General features: G+C 41.8%; 1 protein-coding gene across 1 annotated transcript in view; it reads right to left on the bottom strand.

The window, feature by feature from the left end:
* Positions 1-688: 688 nt before the first annotated feature.
* LOC138467575 (chitin synthase chs-2-like) overlaps positions 689-23533 on the bottom strand; it is a 299897-nt gene continuing 277052 nt past the window's right edge. The window contains exons 17-19 of the mRNA XM_069607708.1: positions 19813-20030; positions 15096-15156; positions 689-3651 (exon numbers count right to left, since the gene is read on the bottom strand). Of these exons, the coding sequence (XP_069463809.1) occupies positions 3571-3651; positions 15096-15156; positions 19813-20030 (360 nt within the window). The 3' untranslated portion in view covers positions 689-3570. The remainder of the gene's footprint in view (positions 3652-15095; positions 15157-19812; positions 20031-23533) is intronic.

The following is a 23533-nucleotide window of genomic DNA, read 5'->3' on the forward strand; positions in this document are numbered from 1 at the left end:
ACAAATACCATTTTAGGAAAAGGGGATTTTTGAGTTAATTTGAGAACTAAGAAAAAAGGACTTTAATCATCTCAAAATGACACCAGTATTCCCAATAATTCCCAAATGTTGTTCAGTACATGAAATTGACAAAAACGTGTTTAAAATATGTAAAAATTAAAATGGTACAACGTGGAATTAAGTAGCACCGTGCCCATTTTGCAACTAGAAGGTAAGCCTGAGGAAGCAAGAGAACAATGGAGCCTAGGAGCAAAATGTACACATCAATGTAGCACCTAGGGGGGCATATAGTGGGGGGTGGGTGTGAAAGTGCATGGGTGCCAGAGCATAGACTAACTGGGGGTATCGAGTGACTCTTGGAGTCAGTGGTAGTGTGGAGGGAAGGGATTAGAGGATGTCCTGCGAGTGCCGGGGCAACTATATAAAACTAACATGCTGCTGGTGCCGCAAGCATGCTCATTTTACAGAACTGCGGCACCTGCCCTATCACAGCACTAATGGCAAGCACGTCCCAGCAGTTTCATTAGGTTTGGGTCTATTTGACCTGAAACATTTGTTGACCTAATCACATTTGATCACATTTATTTGAACTTTTTTCATTCTAAAATGTGGGGGGGACCCCGCAACCCACCCCACTTCCCCTCAACCTAATCTATGCCCTTACCCACCCCAATATATATATTTAATTACATTTGACTCAAAAAGGGTAAATAAAATGTGATCAAATGTTTTAGGTCAAATGTTTCTAGGTCAGTTATGTTAATACCATTCATTGCCTAGAGTCCATGGCACTGCAAAGCCGACAGGCTGTTGCTCCTGTAATGTCTGCGAGTCGCTTCTTGGCCAAAGGGGTAAGGAGTGCGTCGGTGGCACACACTCACGTGAGATTCAGCGGTGTATCAGGAATCCAGTTATTTGTGGTTTCGGTTCGGTTTCGGCGAGGACTGATCGGAGGAAACCACGAGGGAGGTAAGGGAAGGTGGCAGGCTGGCAGTTGTTCATTATATTTTCCTGCTGCAGCTACACGCACAAGGGAGTTGGGTGAGGGTGGCATATCTCGAAGTGTAGTTTTGCTTTTTTATAGGAGGCCAATACACACTATAGAGGATGGTGTGACGAAGAAGGTCAGGTATTTCATTGGGTTTTGGGGTAGGTAGTGAAGCGCTCATCCATGTAGTGTATGCTTCTATTAGACCCCCACCACCCCCAATCCACTGCAATGTTGTGTTAACTTACCAAGCAAAGCAATTGACAAACACTTGCTCAAGGGTATCTCAAGCGTGCTCCAGCCATCTCTATATTGGCTCAAGCTTTGGTGTGACTCAGGTATAAGGCTGCAGGTGCCTGTCTGAGATGCTTACGGGCATCTGCACCTTTGGACCATTGGACATGTTTGAGAATCAGCCCCATGGTTTCTGGAAATGGGGGGGGGGGCGTTCAAAGGCCGTCTTTTAACTTTGATGACTATATTCCATTGGGAAGGAGAGGCTTATCGGGTCCCTAGCGTCTAGCACATTTTAGGGTACTCTCTGGGAGAGACCATGTGGGGTGGGGTCATTTGAGTTCTTCATCTGAGGCAAGAGTGTGCTGTTTTTATGGTATGTTTTGGTTTCCATGTGCATTTTTTCAATGCTTCTGTTCCTTCATCCGCCCTGCACAGGCCTATTATATTCCACATGGTTGAGCTATGCATCTGTGAAACTAGGCTGCATGTTCAAGCTTGGTCAGCCTTGAAAAGACAGGCATTGCAGGTGATGGATTTCTATGCTACTATTGTCCAAGCTTGACATGAAACAGATTTACACTAAAAGGAAATGTAGAAGATGTGCCCCCCCGTCAAAACCCAGCTCCTTACACCTCAACCCTTCACTAACCTCATGAACCTGCTCGGCCTTTATAGCACTCCCTTTGCAGATCTGTTCCCCCTCCATCCCATCTTGAGAGAGGCCTAAAAAGAGAGTAGAGGAGGGTAGGGGCGGACATGGCTTAAAAGGACAAATGCATGCCCATTCATGTATTGCTACAGGAGAAAGGGAAGGGAAGCTTTGGAGGAGTCAAGCTTTTTCCACTCCAAAAAGAAAAGTCTATTATTCAAATGTAGGAACATTTTTTTTTAATTCTCTGAACTGCAAAATAGCACGTCAGATTCGAATACACTAGTCTATGAGAAAAAAACATGAAAATCACAAAAAAAGTTGTTTGCATGATTATTAGTTGGGAAGCGTTGAAGGTGTGATTGGGAAGTGATGGAGATTAACACATTTGTGTTCACCAAGCAATATTACCCATTGATCTAGACAATTGCATTTTTATGCCAGCGCAATCAACAACTAGAGGGAGGGATTACCAAAGGACAAAAGTGGACCACCGAAGAACAAAAACACATTCTGTACCACTTCAGAAACACTTATCAAAACCGCAGTCTATTTTCTCTTCCAGGCAGTGCTCGAAGTGAGCGATAATTTACAGGAACTGCATTCATCTTTCTTTTTTTTTTTTACAGCTGATAGCTTTTTACAGTCATAATAACAGGTCCCGAACCATACCTTTTGCAGGTAAAACATATCGCCACATTTGGCTAATCACTCGAGCTTCTGAGGTAGCATGTTTTGATCACATTTTGCACCTATTGCCTTACCCTTAAAGGGCTTGGCAGCAGCTATATGCGGGAAGCAAGCACCTTGTTTCCCTGATCTACGTATCTCTAGGTATCCTTTTGATGATAATGTTCACCTTCTCCACACTTTCCACTTTTTGCTGACGCAAATGTGTATAACTTTATTGTTCACATAAGCACCACTACTGCTGGATCCCATCGGGGCCATTGCCAGCATCTCCATCAGCATCTTGTAAGGCCTGTATAGAGGCAAAGGGGTGCATTTCACAGAAATATATTGCTACATCCAAACGTGTGGACTTTCTCTCCCTGTGAATTAAATTTTTTTGAAAAAATGGAAGTTCTTTACAACTTGAACTATTATAAATTAAATGAATATGGAAGTTTTGTGCAACGATATATCTGGTTGGCATCTAAACGTTCACCTCCCCACACATTAACAGAATATTTAGAATTTTCAACAGGAAAACCCCTCAAAGCAATTATATCCTACATGAAATCTCTCTTGACTGAAGAGATCAAAATGAGAAAAAAACCAAGAGGACCCCCATCTTTTTCCAGCCACTGGGCAGTCCGCACACCCTGCCTGGCCACGCCTTAAAACATGTAGCTCCATGCAGTCTGAGGGTCAAGTATTCACTACTTTCTTGTTACACTTTTACCTCTGATTCCAGGACCTCCCTTTTCAAATCTGAAAAGTGACAAAACTGAAATACTCTCTTCCCAATGCCCCATAAATAAACACAGAAGAGAACAACATGAAACACTTCGATCCTTAACTACAGAAAATATTTCTATTTTAGCCAAATAAGAATATTAGTGCAAAGTGTAGTCCTTTTGTTCTGAGAAAAGGACCCATTGAACGGTGCAGTGGGTACGATCATGCAGAGACGCAGCCATATGAAGACCTTGCCCGGATCGCCTTTTCTTGCCTGTACACGTTCAATGCATGTTTACTGCGTGCTGGGATTCTCATACATATGTGTGAACTCTGCCTGGTGTGCCCGTTGCAAGTTGTTTCTCTCCCCTGATCTCTGAAAAGGAAAAAGAAATACAAAGTTCAGTTTCCCAAAAAGTTCTAAACAGTGCGTCTTGATTTTTCAAACTGTTAATCACACTGTCATTCTACGGAAGTGGAATAGCCCCGAAAACCAGCCAACCCATAGCCACATCTAGAGGGTGGGCTATCCATATTTATTATATTTAATGAACATCATGGATATCATTCTTTAAAGAAATGACACGAAAGGAGGTACTACAAATGACAGAGGCCATCCTGGCTAGGGTGCCTTTACAATAGAGGGTGGATATAGTCATGAAAGTAGACCAGTTGATGAAGGAGTAGTACAATGAGACATATATCGGGGACTGAGCTTATAGGATAGAGATACATACGATTCACAATAAGGGTCTAGTGCCATGCCATGTGATTAATGTACACATTTACAATAGGAACTGTGATGAGGTCCCATGCATGGTTCTGGGGGCCAAAGGGTGGAGATTCAGGGGATGGAGGCCTCCCTAAGGATGTAGACTACTGGCCTGGGGTAGCTATGGGGAGTATCCAGTGGTGGATGGCAGGGGCAGTCACAGAATCACCCTGAACACACCCCTCTCGAACTGAGAGAGCCCAAAACGCTCGCTGGGCAGATCCAGAATGGGAAAATATACCTTTCTTTTCTAGAGCATGTATTTCCCTTCAATGATGTTTAGACACAGTTGCATCTTCAGACTATGCATCTTTAAAGAAGCACTGTTCCCCGTTAAGAAATACTTAAGGTGGTGATACAGTGTTTCAATGTCACCACATGCAGAGTAGGCAAACAGGAACAAAGTGTTTTATGGGACTCACCCATACAAGCATTATATTCAGACACTACAGCTCAGGTTAGAAATGACCAATATGGCCTGATGGGTGAGCCCATAAAGACTAACCACGGATTAAAACAAAGGGGTACAATGGTCCCTACATTGTTTAATCTGTATGTGTCAGATTTGAAGGGTATATTGAATGGTTGTCAGAATTTTAACCGAAAGATAGGAAATGTCTCGGGGGATAGCTCGGGGGCAACGTGCTCACCTTGGAAGCAAAACGACACGGAGCACCATAGGTTCGATCCCCGGGTCCGCGCTTAGAAACCTCTGGGTATTAAGCATGTTATAAATACCCTATCATAACCTATCATGTCTTATCATAAATAGTACAGTGGGGTGGCTCACCTACACTGACGATACGGTTATATTTGATCGAACGCCCATGAGGCGGCAGCGTAGTTTGGTGGCTCTGTATCAACATTCTAAATTGAATGATTTGATAATCAATTTGAAAAAACCCAAATTAATGGTGGAGAATGGAAGCACAGAGAAAGAAATCAAAGAAATGTGTTTGGAAAATTAACTACACCCGCATTGACATAGATGAAAAATATAAATATCTGGGAATGGACTTTTATAAAAATCGCGATTTTAAACTAACGACACAAAGTATTGTTGGCATAGCCACAAAAAATTCAATGCTGTTAGATAATTTGTATCTCAAAGTGCTGGATCCTCCATGGAGGGCCTAATTAAACTTTATACTGCTTGTATTGTCCCCATTGCACTATATGGGTCAAAAATCCTGACAAACAAAGAAACAATATGGTAAAGAAAATGTCAGGGTAAATAATGGCCGAAAATGTTGGAGCTTTTCCGCAGTACACACATAGAGGCCTTAAGCTGTGAATTAGGATTTATGAATATGGATTCTAGAAGTAAAATTTGCAGGAGTATCTTCTTTATGTTAATTGAGGAATTGAGTGAAAAGTCAGATAATATATATAGTTGTTATAAAGATATGCTAAGCCTGGCTATTCCAACAGGTGTAATGCAAAAATGCTTAATGGATATTAGAACATTTCATGAAGAAATAGGCTTTACGGCAGAATCACCAGGAAATAGGGGTCTGGCAATCCAACATATTTTTAAAAAAGGCAGGAGAATTTGATCGCATGAACAACAGAGAGTATCTATCAAAGAAAATGACATATTGTAAATATATAATGCAAGGTTTTACAAAGGGGATTCCATTTGATTACATTTAAAACCACTGTATGTCTAAACCAATTGGACAAAAAAGAGTCAGTGCAAAAAGGTTGTCAAAAAGTGCACTTTTTGGACAAAAATGTTTTGTCCAATTGGTTTAGACATACAGTGGTTATATGTATTATATATAGCAGTGCTTGTATTAGATAGTCTTTTAACTTTTTTCTACAACTTTTTTGATATATGTATTTATATGCATTTTAGAAAATGTTATTGTGTGGACTAATAACATGTTTTTTATTGTGACTTTTGTACAAATTGAATAAAATATGTGAATTTGATTTTTGACCTGTCCATGTCTCTTATCGCCCATTTACCCACTTGAGTCATTTAATTATTTGAACTATTGTATTATCGTGTGACCTCCAACCCCTTTCTTTTGTTAATCACATAGTTCCCCTGGTCCACGGTGTAGGGGATACCCATCCTTTTTGCTAGACCTAAAGATTACAGGCCTATTCTGGCTATGTCGACGAAACTAGTAGTATACCATTGAGTTATGTGTATTGGAGAGATGATTCTTCATGACTAGTTGGCATTAGGACTATGGTTCTTACTTTTGTTGAGGTGGGTGTGCTAGTTATGAAATTGCGTTTCCCCTCTAGCCATACATTGTATTATGAATATTCCACATTATTGACACTCATTAGCACTTTAAGCATGATTGCACTTTGTACAACATTTAAATATTGAAGAAATGTGATTGTCTCTACTAGTATTCTTGTAATATAAAATGTTAAGATTGAATCAATTTGTATGTACATCGTTATTTGTTTGAAAATGTGTTTATGAACAAAATTTCAATATGACCATGGTTATGTGAAGGAGAGTATATGATTGAAGTCCGAGAGATTTTGTCCCTGATATGGGAAAATTAGACTTTGACTGTCCATTATTAACTTATATGCATTGCCCACATTGTTTCGATTACAAAGACAATGGGCCTCATTATGAGTGTGGCGGTCCGGAATCACTGGTGCTGGTAAGCTTACCGGCACCCTTGTTACTTGTCAGTCACACTCCGTGTCTGCCTGACGGGTCCACTGCGTCTGAAAGGTTTGACCCTGACTGACGCAGCGGCCCCGGTAGGCAGACACATCATGGAAGCAGAGGCACCGTTAATAACGGTGCTTCTGTAAAGCCAGTCCTGTGGAGTCCTATGGGACTCCACGGGAATGGGGACTAAAATTTTCCGGGACCTAGCTTCCCGGTCCGCCGGGACTTGTAATATCCCGGTGGCACTGGTAAGCTAGGTGCTGGAAACGGTGTTATGAGGTCAGCTGCAACCCGTTGGTCGTGCCGGCGATTACTGCTGACCTTGTAATGAGGCCCAATGCATTTTCCTATACGAAGACACAATAAGCCTCGATGGGCTATTCTCCCTTCCAACTGGTCTACGGGAGGCCATCCCATGACTGCCTGCACATACTGAAGGAAGGAAGGGAAGAAGATCTGGGTACAGAGATGGACAACAGGAGTTTGTTCAAGCTACTCAAGACTGGCTAAGAATGATCATATGTCGTGTCCAGCAGCAACTGTAGGATTTCCAATAGAAACAGATGAGGTTATATGAGCCAGGAACTCAACTGAGGAAGTTGTAGTTAGGTGATCAGGTCCTAACCTTGCTGCCAAGATCAGAAAGTAAGTTATAAAATCGCACAGCTGTTCTGTGACCACAACTATCGGGTTCAACAAGACCATCACCTGAGGACCAACCAAGTCTATCATATCAATTGGCTAAAGGCATCATAACAACGAGACAAAACTTCCTGATGGCAACCTTGATTCCTTCTTTTAACACAGTTATTAACACAATGTTTCTTAGAATACATTTATATTAGCATTTTGTAAAAACCAAAGTACTAACATTAAGTGGGGATCACACTGTCATTGGACATCACAATCTTTTAGCATTAGTTGTCAATGAAAGGAGCAGACCTGGTTGATAATGGCCCACTGACCAGGGGTGATAAGACCAAGCTAAGCATGAGCCTTCACTCATTAAGCCCTTATTGCCAACTCAGCTCCATGTTGCGCCCTTTAATTTTACTAGTGACACAGGGTAACCATCTGCAAAGCTAAGGTACTATTTTTTGTGAGGAAACAGAAGCATCAGAGATGGTGTGAGCCGTATTTATTCACAAAAAATAAAAGTACAACTGAGATAGCTAATATGGTAATGGCTGCCGGGGTTCCGTGCAGATCCCCTCTCCATTTCCATGGTGGTCACGGGCTGTGTCATAAAGAGGGAAGCTTAATTGGAGGTGGCCAGTAAGGCAAAGGCAGCATTCGGAAAGGGATTGACATTTCATGGAGGGAGAACAAGGTGGAGTTTGATGCAGGGGGAGACATGTGTGGTTCTAAGGCCAGCACAGACATTGAGGGTGTAGGCTTAAGCAGACACCAGATTTCTATGAGCACGGGCATATACCTGCAGGTAAAGCAAATATTTGGAGCAAACCTGATTGGCTGCTCACACAACCCAGGTGCAATACCTCACAAGATTGCAAAATTTCTATTATGGGATGCATGGGAAGTAACTCCTGCAATAAAAAACATAAGGTTCCCATTCTTTATCAAAACAAAAGTTCCACCGGTCCCACAAAACTACCTTAGTAAAGGTCCACAAATCAAGTATACCTTTGAGGTTGCAACATCAGGCCAAACAGGATAGCCCAGACTAGGAGAGGTAAATTCAGTGCTTCATTTTTGGGGGTGTTTTTCAGGGCTCAGCCCTGGCACTTATTTTTGAGCCCTGGCACTTATTTTCTCCATCTCGCTTTAATTATTAAGTGGTGATAGTCAGTGCATGCATCAACCACAAAGAGCAGGTGTAAGCTGTAGTGTAACCAAAAATATGTCAACACTGTGGGGGGTCAGCTATGGGTAGTGGCAGCAGTGGGGCGCATCCGCAGTGTCACAGGAGTGCTAGAGAATATGTGGGCCCTGGCACTTATTTTATTTACAAATTAAGTACTGTGTAAACTCCTCCAGCCCCACTCAGACTAGGCAAAGTCTTGCCACCTTTTCAGTAAACACTTGCACTCCCCATTTGATCAGAGGCCATTTCTGTATAATCATCCACTAATTTCCCCTACTACTAGTCTTGTAGAAACTCCAACAAGACCCTGAAATTATCTGAATTCCAAAACAACAATGGATCATTCAATCTCACCACCGTGAACTTTGTAGGAAAAAATACTCGTGTTCCACAAAAGCCTTTTAAAATGGCCTCACAGCTCTCAACCTCTGCTTGGTATCCTCACCAACAAGGGGCTAGATACAACCAATCTTCACCTCATGAAAGAGTATCCCCTTATCAGATATCATCCTCTCAAATATCTCATCCATTTCTGCCATGGATCCCAGTTAGGCCATGTTTGCTGAGCTTGAGGGTGAAATCCATAGGAAGACCAGTTTCCCTCTCCCCTTCCACATATTCTCCCCACCACTCAGAAGCTGCTTCCATCTAGTCTAGTGATCTTTCTGTGCACTGGGATCCAGCTTCTCTCACAGCAAAGTGGTACAGAAGCACTTCCAGTCCACACCATCAACATCTTTCAGGAATCTGAAACGCACTGCATGGATGTGACTGTATGCAGATTCTCCATTCTTTAAGAAAGCCACCCAAGCTCTCTTGTTCTCAGTAAAGAGTGAGATGGTGAGTGTCAGGAACTCTTTCACTTGCTTCTCACATTGATGTATCTGTAACCTCATTGTGATTTTCTCCTCTGCCCAGTTCCCTGTTTCCGGCTTTTTAAGTCTTCTTTCTGCATTTGTAACTGTCAACCTCTCTATTCACAGGCTCTCACCAGTGACTGACAGTCCATGACGGTTCCTTCAACCCACATTAATGGATAATTGAAGCATTCTTGACCAGATTCTTATATTGCATGTGCTTTCACTCATTTGTTTGGTGCTCAACTGAGGGTAATCAGATTGCTCTCTGTCTTTAAAGACGTCCTCTTACTTCTGGACCCACTGTTCTACTTCCTGACAGCAGATTGAGCTTCCTCTGTTTGGAACAAGACCCCTTCTGGACCAATTATAGCCACTAATGTTTCGATGAGCCCCTGCATCTTGCATCTACCTGACACACTAATTAATACCTCCTTTATTGAGGCCAGGGCCCATGGCACTGCCCACTGTGATGTTTCCAGCTAGGAATGTTGCTGCGCCTTCACCCATCATGCGCCTGCCTCATGTCCCACAGTGAGTACACCGATGTGCGGGTCTGCTGGCAGTTCTGCACTGCAGGGATTGGTTCCTCTGATGACCTTGATGTTTCAGGATCTCAGTGCACAGGATCCATATTGTCAGGAGGCATATAGCCAGATCAGCAGGAAACAAGGTGTCCTGTGAGCCTCTGTTTGTGTTTCACAGCAACCAGATATGAAGAGGGCTGGGAGAAAACTATGCTGCATATCAGTTCAATCCACACCATCCTCCAAGATCCATAGCACCAGACCAATTCCTTAGGAAGGTTTCCATCACAATAGATCACAACCAGGGGGCACGCGATGGGGGAAGTTTCTGGAACTAAGCCCTTTCATGCTGCTGCCACGAAGTAGGTAAAGAGAGTGGCTGTCTGCCTCTGTGGCCGATCCATGCCTCCTTATAGCAGTTTTGTACCAGCCTTCTTGTAATTCAAAGTCATTTGTTAAAAAATGTATGGAAAGAGTTGTGGACATTTGCCTTCAAATAAAGATATTAGGTGCAAAGCACATTACATATTCATTGGAATATTCAATATAGTGATTTCCCCCTCTTAAAAACAGACTCATTTGGACCTTTTTTCATAAATCCGAAGATCAACACAGACCTACATTTTTAAGGTGTTGAAACCCACCACTGAATCTTTGACTCTGGCATTTCAGGCTATATTTGAGTTTTATTTTTCTTAGATTGGAGCCATTACTGATAATACTGCTCCTCTTGTGCCAACTTCCATTTTTATAGCTCCCTGGAAATTATGTATTACAAACTTAAACATATATGAAAGGGTGTTTTCATGGTAGCCCCTGTGGTGTAAAAATAACACTAATAAAACATCTGACTATAGTGAAACACGCCTACGCCTACAACCTGAGTGTTTCAACCAATAGACCAAAAGCTTTTGTTTACTAGTAACAATAAATCACTATTCTAATTAAGCTTCTGGCATTCACACCGGATCAATGCACTGAGATTGCTGACTATTTTTCACAAACGTTCGCCCTAATTCATGACACTAATAGTCCTTTTTCAAATCTATCCATCTCCCCCCAGTTCAAATCTGATCAGCAATGCTCTGAATGTGACCCTTTTTCCAATTATGATTGTCGCAGTAATGCTGGTGAAGTTCTCCCTGGTTCTGTGATGAAATCTTACCTTTCTCTTTTTTTGATCATTGTTTATCTTTCATGATTGCCTTTTTAAGACAGGGTGTTTTGCCTATTACTCAAAAGTTTGTAAACATGGTACCTTCATTACAAATCCTTTGTGCCTACTGTCGTAAGACAAAGTCAAATTATTTTCTAGGTGAGACAAAATTGTGCCGTGGATCTTCAATTGAATGTTCTGGCTAGAACCTCCTCAGTACCTACCAGTCCATATTTCGATCGAAGGCAGCATAGAGTACAGGAACCCCCAGACCCTTGATGACATTATCTGATGATGCGACTGTATGTTAGTTTTATCAGATCATTTAAAAGTCATTCAAAGGGTTGTCACATGATTTGGCCCTATTTATTTTAATAGTTTTTTTTATAACAAGCCTAATACCATAACTGAGTTCGGTTTCTAAATGCAGTTCCGGGATTCAAACCTCTGTTGCTCTGCTTCCAAGACCAGCACGTTGCCCAGTGCTATACTCCGTTCACAGGAAGCCTAGCGTTTTGGTCGAGATCCTAAGATATTACATGAGCAACGGCCTCTGTCTGCTGGGCTGCTTCTAGTTTTTCTCTGTCCAATCATACTCAGATGGTCAGGATGGGGTTGTCTATTTGGGTCACATTGTGTTACTGTGTGTCCCAATTGTCGACCTGCTCTCTCTTTTTTAATCTACATATAAACAGTTGAAGGTCCTAATTTGTGAAGTTTTGATCTCCTGGCATCAGACAATTGACTACACTCACCTAGCATTCTGGAGCATTGTAGATGTTGCAAGGATCGGTAGGGAAGCAAAGGAAGGAAACTTCAGAGCTGGGAAAAGTAGAGTTGATTGAGCAATTTGCAAGATGTCCTTTGAAGAGCAGGGTGTTGAGGTCCTTCCTGAAGTGAAGGTTAACAGGTGCCAGTGTCATCCGTGTTGGTAACTCGTATTCTTCTTTCTCTCCTCATTGCCTTGCAACATTATATGGTGCAAACTGCTGTCAAACTGTCCCCTACTGCCTACCGCCAAATCCTGTGTCCTGCCATGTCACCTCCTGACATATCATTTCCTTTTGTATGACCCAGTCTACATTATCATCATTGTGTTTCTAATCCACATATCCAGATGTCCATTGTCCCCATTCTCAGGGTTATCCTCATAACCATCCGACTTGAGTGTGGGTGTATTGTGCCTGATGGCAAGGTTGTGCTGTGCATACAAAACACTGCAATTACCTATCAAACTTTGCTAGCATCAAGATCAGATGTTCATTGTCAGTATCAAACATTTTGGAGCACCAAAAATGCCCACTCATAGTGTTCCATGTGCTGAGGTGTGCTCCATTGCACCAACTATTTCTTGGCATCATAGGCCAACAAAGAGGTGTCATCATCCATTTTCTTAGTGTGTATGAAGAGTTCCCTGCAAGGAGTGGGGATGGTCCTGACTGTGTGTTAGCCTAGGTAGACAGGCAATGTTTAGAGTGGCATTTTGGGAAGTCGGCCATGTGGTTCTTTTGACTTGACTGAGGCTGATTTGTGAAAGTGTCCATAGGGGGGCAGGGTTTAGCATAAAAGGGCTTTACGATGCACCCTGTGCAGGAGTTCTGTTGAGATCATGGGAGCCCCTTGAATTGTCATTTATGAGCTAAAGGCATGCTCAAATGTCATTTTCTTGTGATTGGTGGGTGATGGAAATGTATTTCTCTGGTCATGTGTAATTGTCCTCAGACTATGTTGTGCAGGTTATGTCCCATCACTTGCTTCCATTCGCCAAGATGTGTGCACGAACGCTTATAAGCAATAGCTCAATTATGATAACTCAAATAATGACATGCATTTCTGTACATGTGTAGCATTGCAACATAGCAGCTAGGTCTGGTATGACGATAGTCCCTCCATGATGTTTGGCAGACTGATTTTGCACAGGGCCAACTACAGGCAAATGTGCACACACATGGGTGAGAAGCTGGTCTATGCCACAAACCATTTTCCCACTGATGGCGTCATGCGTGTGCCTGTTAATGAAGACATGCTCTCTGTTCCTGTGTGCTGCAGGGGGCATCTGTGTGGAGCCCAAGACACTGACCGCATGAGAAAACCCACCAATATCTGGGTTCATTTCCATTCAGTACAGTTGGTTCAGTGGCGCATCTGTTGTGGTGATACACACATGGTATGTAGGACCTGTACGAGAATTCAGGATAGGCATGTCTGCGTGATGCCAATTTGCAAGTGTCACAACGCCATGTAACGAGTGTACTCACATTGTAGTGGCTGACTGGAAGCAACTAGAACGGTGGGGGCAGTTATATTGTTGTTATCATCTTCTTTTCGATTCTATGACTCACAAGATGTCAGCCGTGGGTCACTGTATGGCAGTGATATGCAGCAGAGTACCTGCTGCTCAATCAGATCTAGAGGGGACAACCTGGGCCTGTAAACACTAGACTTGTATTCTCTTGCTCCTGTGCTGGTGCAGCTGCTGAGCAGGGTAATATTTTGCCTGCTCATGGGGGCTTTACGCCAGGTTTATGGCTGCTTGATAGACAAACTGTTAGGCAGGCTGCTGGGCTGCCTGCTTGGGGGTGGGGGGAGGTGCTCCTGCTTCTCTACCAGCAGAGCTGCTAGAAAGGGGTGTGGTAGTGCAGCCATAATATGGTAATGCAGCTATAGTGCTGCATTTTACAGATTGTAGATATCATGCTTTTATGTTAATCCGACCCCCTGATTGATGCATGTGTTTGGATGCTGGATATCTACTATGGGGTTCCAACTTGTTTTCATCATTATGGTTCTGCTTTGTGACTATTCTTCTCTTCTCTGATTTGCACCTGATCTGAGTAGTTACTAATTTTGTGAGGTTCCAAATATTCAGCATGTTTTTTCACATACATCATTATTCCATCGAGTAGTTATTTCACGTGGATTCTCTGTGTGTGACTTCCAAATGTAACAGGCAGTGAAATTGATCAGAAAGTCCACGCAGTTCTGCTGTGTGTAGTCGGTCATCTGTTAGACGCTGAGAGTTTGGGTGGAATGTGCATTCATTATTCCTGTGTGGTCCAGCATAGTTTAAGCAGCTTGGTTACCGAAACAACAGCACTTACGGACTATCTTTTTGTTCTTGAAATCTACAAAGCAGCCAGACTGAGAAATGTACATGTCCACTTTCAAGATGGTTGCTTGGAAAATAGACCCTACCTCAAGCTTGGAAATTAGTCACCAAACATTTCTTCACGGCTACTCAATCTTTTGTGTCCCATTTCTCTTCACTTCAGTATTGCATCATAATCTAGTCCAGCGGTCTGCTACCTGCGGCTTTTCATATGTTTTGGTGTACCACTCCCTTGATCCCTCACCATTGATTTTGATGGCTCGGTCTGTTGTGAGCTGTTGTCCAAATCATCTCGAGACCCAAAGGTTGCAGTCTCCTGGTATAGTGTATGAGGGAGAAGGCTAAAGACCCAGGGGCCTACAAGTGAGGCTGCATTCTCTCAGCCTTCTCTTTCAAGAATGAGGAGGCTGATCTCCTTTTTCCTGCTCAAGTGGAAATTAAAGATGGCCACCATGGATGTGACACTCTGTGAAGTCTTTAATCTTAGTGGGTATTTAGCATGTTGTTTGTTCATTGACAGCACAATCAGTTAACATAAAAATCTATTCTAGGGTCCTGCTTTTATCATTGATGTTGACTTTAGAGATTAGCAACACTTTACAACATGTTTTGTAGATATTTAACTTTTGCTTAGTGGTACAAATTTGTATTGGGGTGAAAAACAAAAAAAGTATCATATCGTTGGCCACAAAAAATAAGGTAAGTGCTGGAAAACATTTGTATTTTTATGCAAAACGTAATTCCTTTGAAACCTTTATTTCTAGCTCCAGATTATCAGTGGCTGAAGTGTCTGTGAGAGAAAAAATGAGTGTAACATTCGCAGTTCACAGTGCAGGCAGCATCAACAAAAGGTATGTTCTGGTTAATTAATTATTTTGCACGACAAGGTTTAAAGAAACACCTTTCATAGCTAGGCCTTCTTACCGAACCATTTCTCTGTCCTGCTGTCCCACGAAAAGCCACAAAATGGATTAGGGTGTAAACTCTGAACAAAGAAAAACATGGTTTTACAATCATCATTAATCACAAGCTTTCTGATTTAATTATTTTTTAGGTTATTTCATTGTAAGAATTTCTAAAAGCAAAGACTCTTCTATATTACAATTTCCATTATAAATATACAATTAAAATTGAAATAACTGCTGTAAACAAATGAAAAAGTCACATCAACGTTGTTTTGTAGGATACATGAGTTGCCACATTTGAGACCAGACATTTTTTGATAATGTGGCTAAAACATTGTTCCTATCAGATATTGCCTAAAGTCAAGTTTCTCTTTATTTTTTATTTTTCCTTTTTAGAAATAATGAAAGAGGCAACCCCCATGAACCATTTACCTTGTGTGCTCATTTTGCATTTTGTAGAGTACCTTATATTCTGCTCTTCTTTTCTTTTTCATTCTGTGGCAAAAGGCTCCTACCGAGTTCCTATTAGAGTACTTCTTCTATGTCTATTTTGAAGGTTACTCATTCGAATTACCTCATAAACTTATATTAATTCATTGTCTGTAGACAAGGATTTCTCTAATTCTAATGCTATCACATAAGTCGGTGATTTTTGTGCATGCCTGATGACTTCTAGAAGCTTCTTGTCACATGTCTTTTACAGTTATGCCTGAGGACTAGGACAGCTTACTAACAGAAGCGATATGGGCACCCCCACTGCATATACAATGCACCCACTTCCAATGTTTCAAACGTTGCTAGTTTACCATAAGGGAGGGAGATAGGCAGTTTGTTAGAGCAGATAGAACGTCAATCAAATTAATATATTAATAAAAGAGGGACGGGGGCTCCTAGTGAGGAGCATACCAATGCACTAATGTAAATATAGTTATTTAATGCTAGCTATTAGCAAATAAATATTGCTTCGTAGTGGAATCCTAATTGTGGGGTAAAGGTCTTCTAGTGTGATTAAAAATCTATGTTTTAATGAAGTTCAAGTGTGTATCAAAGAATAAGTTCCATACATATATAAGAATGTTCCATACATATGTAGAATTAATCTTAACGTTCACGGCAACTCTCAAGACCATTGTTCTTCGCCTGGCAAACCATTACAGAAAGGGGAAAGCCTGCCAGCTGGGCCTAGGGACCCAAGCTGAGCCCTGCTGATGACGCCAAATGAGACTGAAACATGCCTGGGGTTGCCGGTGGTCTCATTTGGAAGGGACATGACCTAGCAGTTCAGGCTGGGCTGTCCCGTTTGGGGTGGGACCAAGCCTGATTTGCATATGGTTTTCCCCATTCTGTCATGGCTTGGCAGGAGAAGAATTACGGTCTGGTTGTCCAGAGCGATGTCAGAGGTTAAGATGTAAACCTTCGCGCCATCTCCTCTTTTGTTTTACCCTACCACGGACTTGCACAGAGCTGTTTGAACTCTCTCTGCACTATGCATTTCCTGCCCTCACTGTGTTGACGGAGATGTATACAGCTTTTGCTCCTACTTTGGCCTGTACAGCAGAATACAACTTGTTTTTATTTTTCACAAGCATGGCTTGTGAGTCCTTCGTTGATCCCCTTCTCTCTGACACGTTTAAAATGCAATTACATTGAATATTGGACAATATGCCGGCGCTCTCTTGCTTCTAAGTGCTGTAAATATAGGGGCCATTATTACAGGTTGTTACAAAACTTGACAAGAAAGTTGACATATAAAAGCCTTTCGGCTCTTATATTTTCTTATATAATCGAAATATGGATAACATGACTTAGGGCCTGTGCTGTACTCAAGGACCTGTATTATGTACATTGTGTACAACAGCAAAGCTGCTTCAGACACAGAAGCTTTCGTCTTTCTTAATGGGATGACGTATTATTGCGCTATCATGCTTTTATGTTAATCCGACCCCCTGATTGATGCATGTGTTTGGATGCTGGATATCTACTATGGGGTTCCAACTTGTTTTCATCATTATGGTTCTGCTTCGTGACTATTCTTCTCCTCTCTGATTTGCACCTGATCTGAGTAGTTCACTGTTGTGATCTGTGGTGATTTCTGTGAGTCTTATAGGTCAAAGTTTGAACTGCGACAGGGCTGACTCAACCTTTCATCCTTTCCAAGTCACAAACAGCACAGCAATCCTTGAGAGCTGTCTGTCTTGGGTTGAAAAAGTGCTATGCCTAAAATAGCACTGCTCAGTAGACAAAGATATTTTGCTGGAGCAAAGGATTGACATTTGAGCTAATTTGCATGACTACAAAGCATTGCTCATCGGGTGCTGAACGAGAGGTGAACTTGGACTGATGGCTACTGTGTGTGACTTGGCTGACTCCGCTTTCACATTTCAGCTGAAAAGTTTTTTTCCCCCAAGCCTTTTAAACACACCATGCCTTTGCTGGTCTTTGCTTAGCATGCCCCAATGTTCCAACCACAAGGAGGCAGACTATACTGCATTATAATCCCTAATAAAGTGCGAACCACGTATGAAAATGTTTGAATCATTGGCCGCTGTCTATCTTGTTTTTTTTTTTTTTAAAGTTATGTATAAACTAGCACTGCCCTGTAGACAGTGTGTGACGGTTCAAATGCCTAATTCTGGTTTCCCGTTTCATGATGAAGGTTTTTATTTAAGCCTTTTGAAGGCACCCTGGCTTTGCTGATATATATATGTGTACATTATATTTAATCACAGCTGGGGTAAGGCAGTGCGGTTCGTAAATATCAGCCCAAACACAATATAAGAACATAAAACATGTTTATGCATGTTTTTTTTTATGTTACTATGTTTAAGTACAGAAATTATAGTGAAAAGGTTTATACATGTATGGCGTCTCCCAAACATTAGCACAAATATTAGAATGGCAATAAATCATGCAAGAGAAGTTGCACCCGTTTTAAATGTGTGCTTACTATGTCTATGGCAGTGACAAGATGGCCGCCATGGTGGTTCAGTGAAAGGACAGTGATCTACTTTGCATAGTGTTCGTTGTCCAGGATCCAGGGTTCCATGTAATAATGTCCCCGCAAAAATGTCTGCTGACCAAAAAGTTGCAGTTTTTTTGCGGAAACATTATTCCATTGAAAATGCGGGGGACAGCCCCGCAACCCCCACATTTTTTTTTTGTTTACAAGGGGAGCAGGGGACATCCTTGCAACCCGTCCCCATACATAATGTCACCATATATAATGTTGCCAATGGCGTTTCCGGGCGACATTACGTATGGGGACATTATTACCTGATAATAGGTCCAGGAGTGATGCTCATGGGGGAGCAAAAGCAGCGAGAGACACTTGATATGTCCCTGCCATGCAGGTTGCTGTGACGTTGCGGAATAGGCAGCTAGAGCTGCTGGGCCTGTGCAGCCTCCAGGTTCGAGGAGATGGGCTGGCAGCTCCAGCACGAGCAATGTGAGCTACTGGTTGTGTACCACTCCCTCCCGCTTAAGGGCCGGTTAGGTGGAGAGCCACAACTGCTGTTCTCCTTGCGGTTCCCTGCTATCAATCAAGTGGTGTTGTCTGCTGGCAATTCTGATGTGTAAGTGAGAATGGGACAAACACTGTGCAATATCCTGCCCCCAAAGAGCTGAAAAGGGGCGGGAGAAGAAAGGAGAGCTTCTGTGCTCATGTGACTGCCCGCCACAAATGAGTGGGAGGAGAAAGCAAAGCTAAGATGCGGAAGGATTTCCCTGCTCATGCTCCAGGAGCAGGGCAAAGGAGCAGTGGAGGGAGCGTGGGCAGCACTGCTTGCTATTGGTCTCTCTTCATAACGTAGGAATAAGGTTAGCAGGACAGATGAGAATTGCTAGGGTGCATGAAGGAGAAGTGTGCAGGTGCTGGGGGCAAGCCCACGTATGGGTCTTTCATGGAGCGAATGCAGAGAATTCCATAACTGACAGGCATGAGGTCATGCCAGTGGATTTCGTTTTCAGTTTTAGCTATAAGGTGGTGCTTCAACACCACCTATAAATCGAAAAAAATGCATTCGGGTGCAGCTAGGGAGATATGGCATATGAGGAGATGCACACTGCTTGCAGGCGTTGTTTGGTAATTTACCCCCAATTGACTAACTATGGCCATGCTAATACCTATGGCCATTCCAACCCAATTCCAGTCTCACCCCACCCAAAACACACCCTACTGGGATCTCTTTGAGCTAACTTTATCAAGCCTTATGCCATGGCTTTCTCAAAGCAGTCTTTTGAGTGCTAATTATTTAATTGGTGCTGTAAATACGCTACTGGTGTAATAAAAATGTCTTAACCAGGTCTCCCTTTAGCCACTTGATTTATAAGCAGTATGAATGTCCTCACTGAAGTCCTGTTAAAAACAAGTATTAACAAAGCGAACAGTTCCAACTTGGGTATAGGCATCCGATAGGCATTTGCCAGGCACCTGCTATCGTATTCCCAGATACGTTCCCAATATTCAAGTTGCTACCATTAACAGACAGTTAGTACCATTACTGCAATAAGCAGCAAATATCTTTCCCATAACTACACAAAAGCCAAAACTGTTGGCATTGCCAATGCTTGTTTTGGCCACTGCTATTCATTCAGTAAATGCCAGGGTCCATATGACATACATATCAGACTAGGTCCTCCACGGAAATGAATACTGCATTTTAAAGGGGTTGTCTCTAGTTTGGCTTCACAGCAGCTGTTAAACAATTGCAGGTTCAGCCAAGCAGTAAGAAGCTCACCTGTGATAAAGAAGCGCTATGAACTGTATGATCAACAAGGTGGCAAAGGAGAGCAGGAACATCAGCCCAATAGGTTCCACAAACAGGTGTTCCGTGCTGGAAATGCTGCCATTGGTATAGATCTTGGGCAGCATAATTTGCACCGAGTTGCCAATCAGCTGCAGGAAGAAAGTTGCCACTATCCACAACATGTTGATCATGAAGTAAATAAAAGTTGTCTGAAAGAAAGAAAGAATCGTTAACATGTCTTGCAAATAAACTCTCCACGCACGATGTTTTTTTTGTTCATCATAAAACAAGGCTTATTCTGGAATATAGTTATTTTTTTATTTATTTATTGCGCTTGTGGTTGTAAATAAACCTTACACGTTCCTAACAGATATCAATTTTCTAGAAGAAATACATTATACACACAAACACACACACAATAATTAATAATAGCCCATTGTACAACTTTGTTTACAATTTTGAAATATAATACAAATCTATATGAAATCCAATAATTGTTAAGCTCCTCATTTAATAATGTGTCTCTATTCCTAATCAGCTTCATGCCTGTAAAAGTGAGCCGACCTTGATTACCCTCTAGAGATCTAAGCCAGAACCAGATGGTCAATATATATGTATATTTTCAATGCTATGTGCACATTTATAAAATCAACTAATTGTCATTGCTGGGGTTGCTTTGCAATCGATCATGCAGTGCTTGAGGGTTTCCTCCTTATCATCAGTGGGACAACATCTACATACATTGTGCTCTTTGTGTGATTCACAATGTGCTTCCAATATTGAATCAAGATTTATATATCTCATAAATAGCTCTCTGTAGTGTTGTAACAGGAATCTCCGTAGATAAGGGGGAAAGAAGCTGGGTTGATGATTTAACCTCATACATTCCTGCATTTTCACACATTTTTTTGAAAGCTCCACATTTATAAGTCAGTCTGCTTTCCACAATTTGTTCTTTAGAATTATTTAATGACTTAACCCAAATGCTATGGCCATATCTAATTCAGTTATAATTGCTTCACACTCTGCATGCATGTGATTAGAGTGTGTCTCATACATTTGCCTCACATGAGCATATAATCACTTAAAGCTCATCTTAGTTTTGCATTCACTAACATGTTCTTGCATTGCATGAAGGTTATCATTCACATGAGGCCTGATCCTATAGAATTCTATTCTATTTCCATTGGATAGGAAACTGGTATGTTCAATAAAGAATTCCAAATGGAACCCCTACTGTCACTACCCATTTCAAATCAAGCCTATCTATGATTTCTAAACCATCATCATCATCATCATCATATGATACTTTATTTCGAAAACTTTGCCCATAAAAGCACATACATATTATTGTAATAAATACAATATTTAATCAATAAAAACAATTCATAAAAGCATTAAAATTGTGAATGTAGGTTAATTACAGAAATGTTTGCCTAATTGCTAATGCAGAAACAAGTAGGATGTGAATTAGTTTCGACCTTCTTCGCCAAGCCTTTGCGCTATAACTCGACACCCCAAAGACAACTTCAGTGCGGCAGGTTCATTTACATAAAGCAAGCATAATGCAATGAACCATATTGATATTCTATAAACACCGGAGACAACCATGTTCTACATAAAACTAAATACTTTGGGAAGTTCAACAAAAATTGGGGTACCGATTCAATCAGACTGTGGCAAAAAGGACAACATTTAGAATAGTTAGAGCCATTTGTATGAACACTGTTCCACCAAAAGACTATTTTTCTGGAATTTCATGCACAGTACTAAAAACGGGGACATTTTTTTTTAGATAGAGTTCTGGGGCTAAATCAGTTTTATACACAATGTAATTAGGGAACCTTTGCATTATTTTCTGATTCTAACATTAAATGTAACTTAATGTTCTAAGCCTAAAACAGTCAGGTTTCAGAAGCCATCACAGCATGGAATCCACGTTGTTGGATCTGAAAACCAATATCTTGCAACATCTTGATAAAGGTTAAACAGCAATCTTGATGCTTCTGGACCTGACTGCGGCTTTCGATCTAGTGGACCATTCCATGTTAGTCACCAGGCTCCAAGATTCTGCCGCCTTTTCTCCTGAAGCGGCTAGATGGGTTTTATCCTTTTTGTGAGAGTGAACAGCAAGAGTCTCTTGCAACAATGCTGCTACGGAGGGTTTTGTTTTGACCTGTGGGGATCCCTCAGGGCTCATGTTTATCCCCCACACCTTTAATATGTTTATAGGTCTTTGACCTGTTGGACTCCAGTTATGTGATTTATGCAAACTATGCTGATGACACCCAGTGTCTTATCCCCCTCACTGGCAATCATGTGGCTGACTCACTGACAATCAACTCCACTTATAATCTTATACATAGGTGAATGCGGCTTAATGGACTGACACTTAACAGCTGAAAGACGCTAATCATGATTGTAGCTACTGCCCAAAAACTCTGCAAACTTGACCCGGCATTCTAAACTTTCAAAGTAGCCAAATGTTCTCTCAAAACTCTTACAAATGTCAAGACCATTGGAGTTGTTTTGGACCAGGAGCTGAGCATGAAATCTCATGTTAGTCATCTGGTTTCCTGCTCCTCCTATTATATTAAGCTCCTGGCACAAATCAGCCCCTTCCTAGATGCTGGTAGTTGCGCCACTATGGCTCGAGTTTAGGCTATGGTTCTAGCCTCCTACAGGGGGTTGGTCAGGGGGAATTGAATCATCTCCAGGTTGTGCAGAACAATGCTGTCAGAGTAGTTTGTGGCATGCACAAATCAGACCATGTATCTGTAGCAAGAAAATCCCTGCACTGGCTTCTAATTAGAAAGCGCATAATCTTCCGTACACTGTGCATTGCTCACTCCTGTCTTTTTGGTGAAAGCCCAGTTTACCTTCTATGCTTGGATAGCTTCCTGTCAGACATACAGTACGAGCCAACAATTCGGGCCTCCATCTGACCCCGATAGGCAATCTGACTATGGTATCGGTAGGCTGCTTCCCTATGGCAGCCCCTCGCCTCTGGAATGCACTTCCGCCTGATTTGAGATCTTGTCCTGCCCTGCCAGCCTTCACACGTACGCTGAAGACTATTCTATTTGAATGATTGACCCCTGTTGCTCTCATCTAACTGCTCATATCTTTCTGTGTATTCTTGTTTGCTTGTCCAGTCCCGCGCTCCCATGCCGAAGGGCTTTGTTCCAGTGTTTTACAAATAATATAAATAAATAAATAACATTTCCATATACATTTCCATATACAAGGTATCCAGCCTGTTTTAAATATACCTGTATGTTACGTCTGTAATTACAATATTTTTATCCGGCAGATGGGCACAATATATCCTATTTAGTAGAGTGAGTATATGTCGATGACAGGTCTACGATTTGCCTTCCGAGGTAAATATCACATCCCACAACATCCCTTTATAGTGGTTTAGTTTTTCCGATGTGTGTAGACGGAGCCAAAAAATAACAGGTTTACAGATATTAATCAAAAGCAAGTATTCATTAGGTGTGCTCGAAGGCAAGCTACAGAGCCGTTCCACAAACCTACTTTCGACTTTTATTAGAGAGTCTATCCTTTCCGTGCCCCATAGATTGCTATCATATAGTGCAGCTAAAACTGCTTGTATTTTTTAGACCTCTAAAACGGTCAATCGGGCTCTGCAAACTAAATGTTGATTCAAATGTTGTATCACTGACATTGCACAACTGTTTTTATTCTA

Source organism: Ambystoma mexicanum, chromosome 4q, assembly GCF_040938575.1.
Source record: "Ambystoma mexicanum isolate Mex_15411 chromosome 4q, UKY_AmexF1_1, whole genome shotgun sequence".
Lineage (NCBI taxonomy): Eukaryota > Metazoa > Chordata > Amphibia > Caudata > Ambystomatidae > Ambystoma > Ambystoma mexicanum.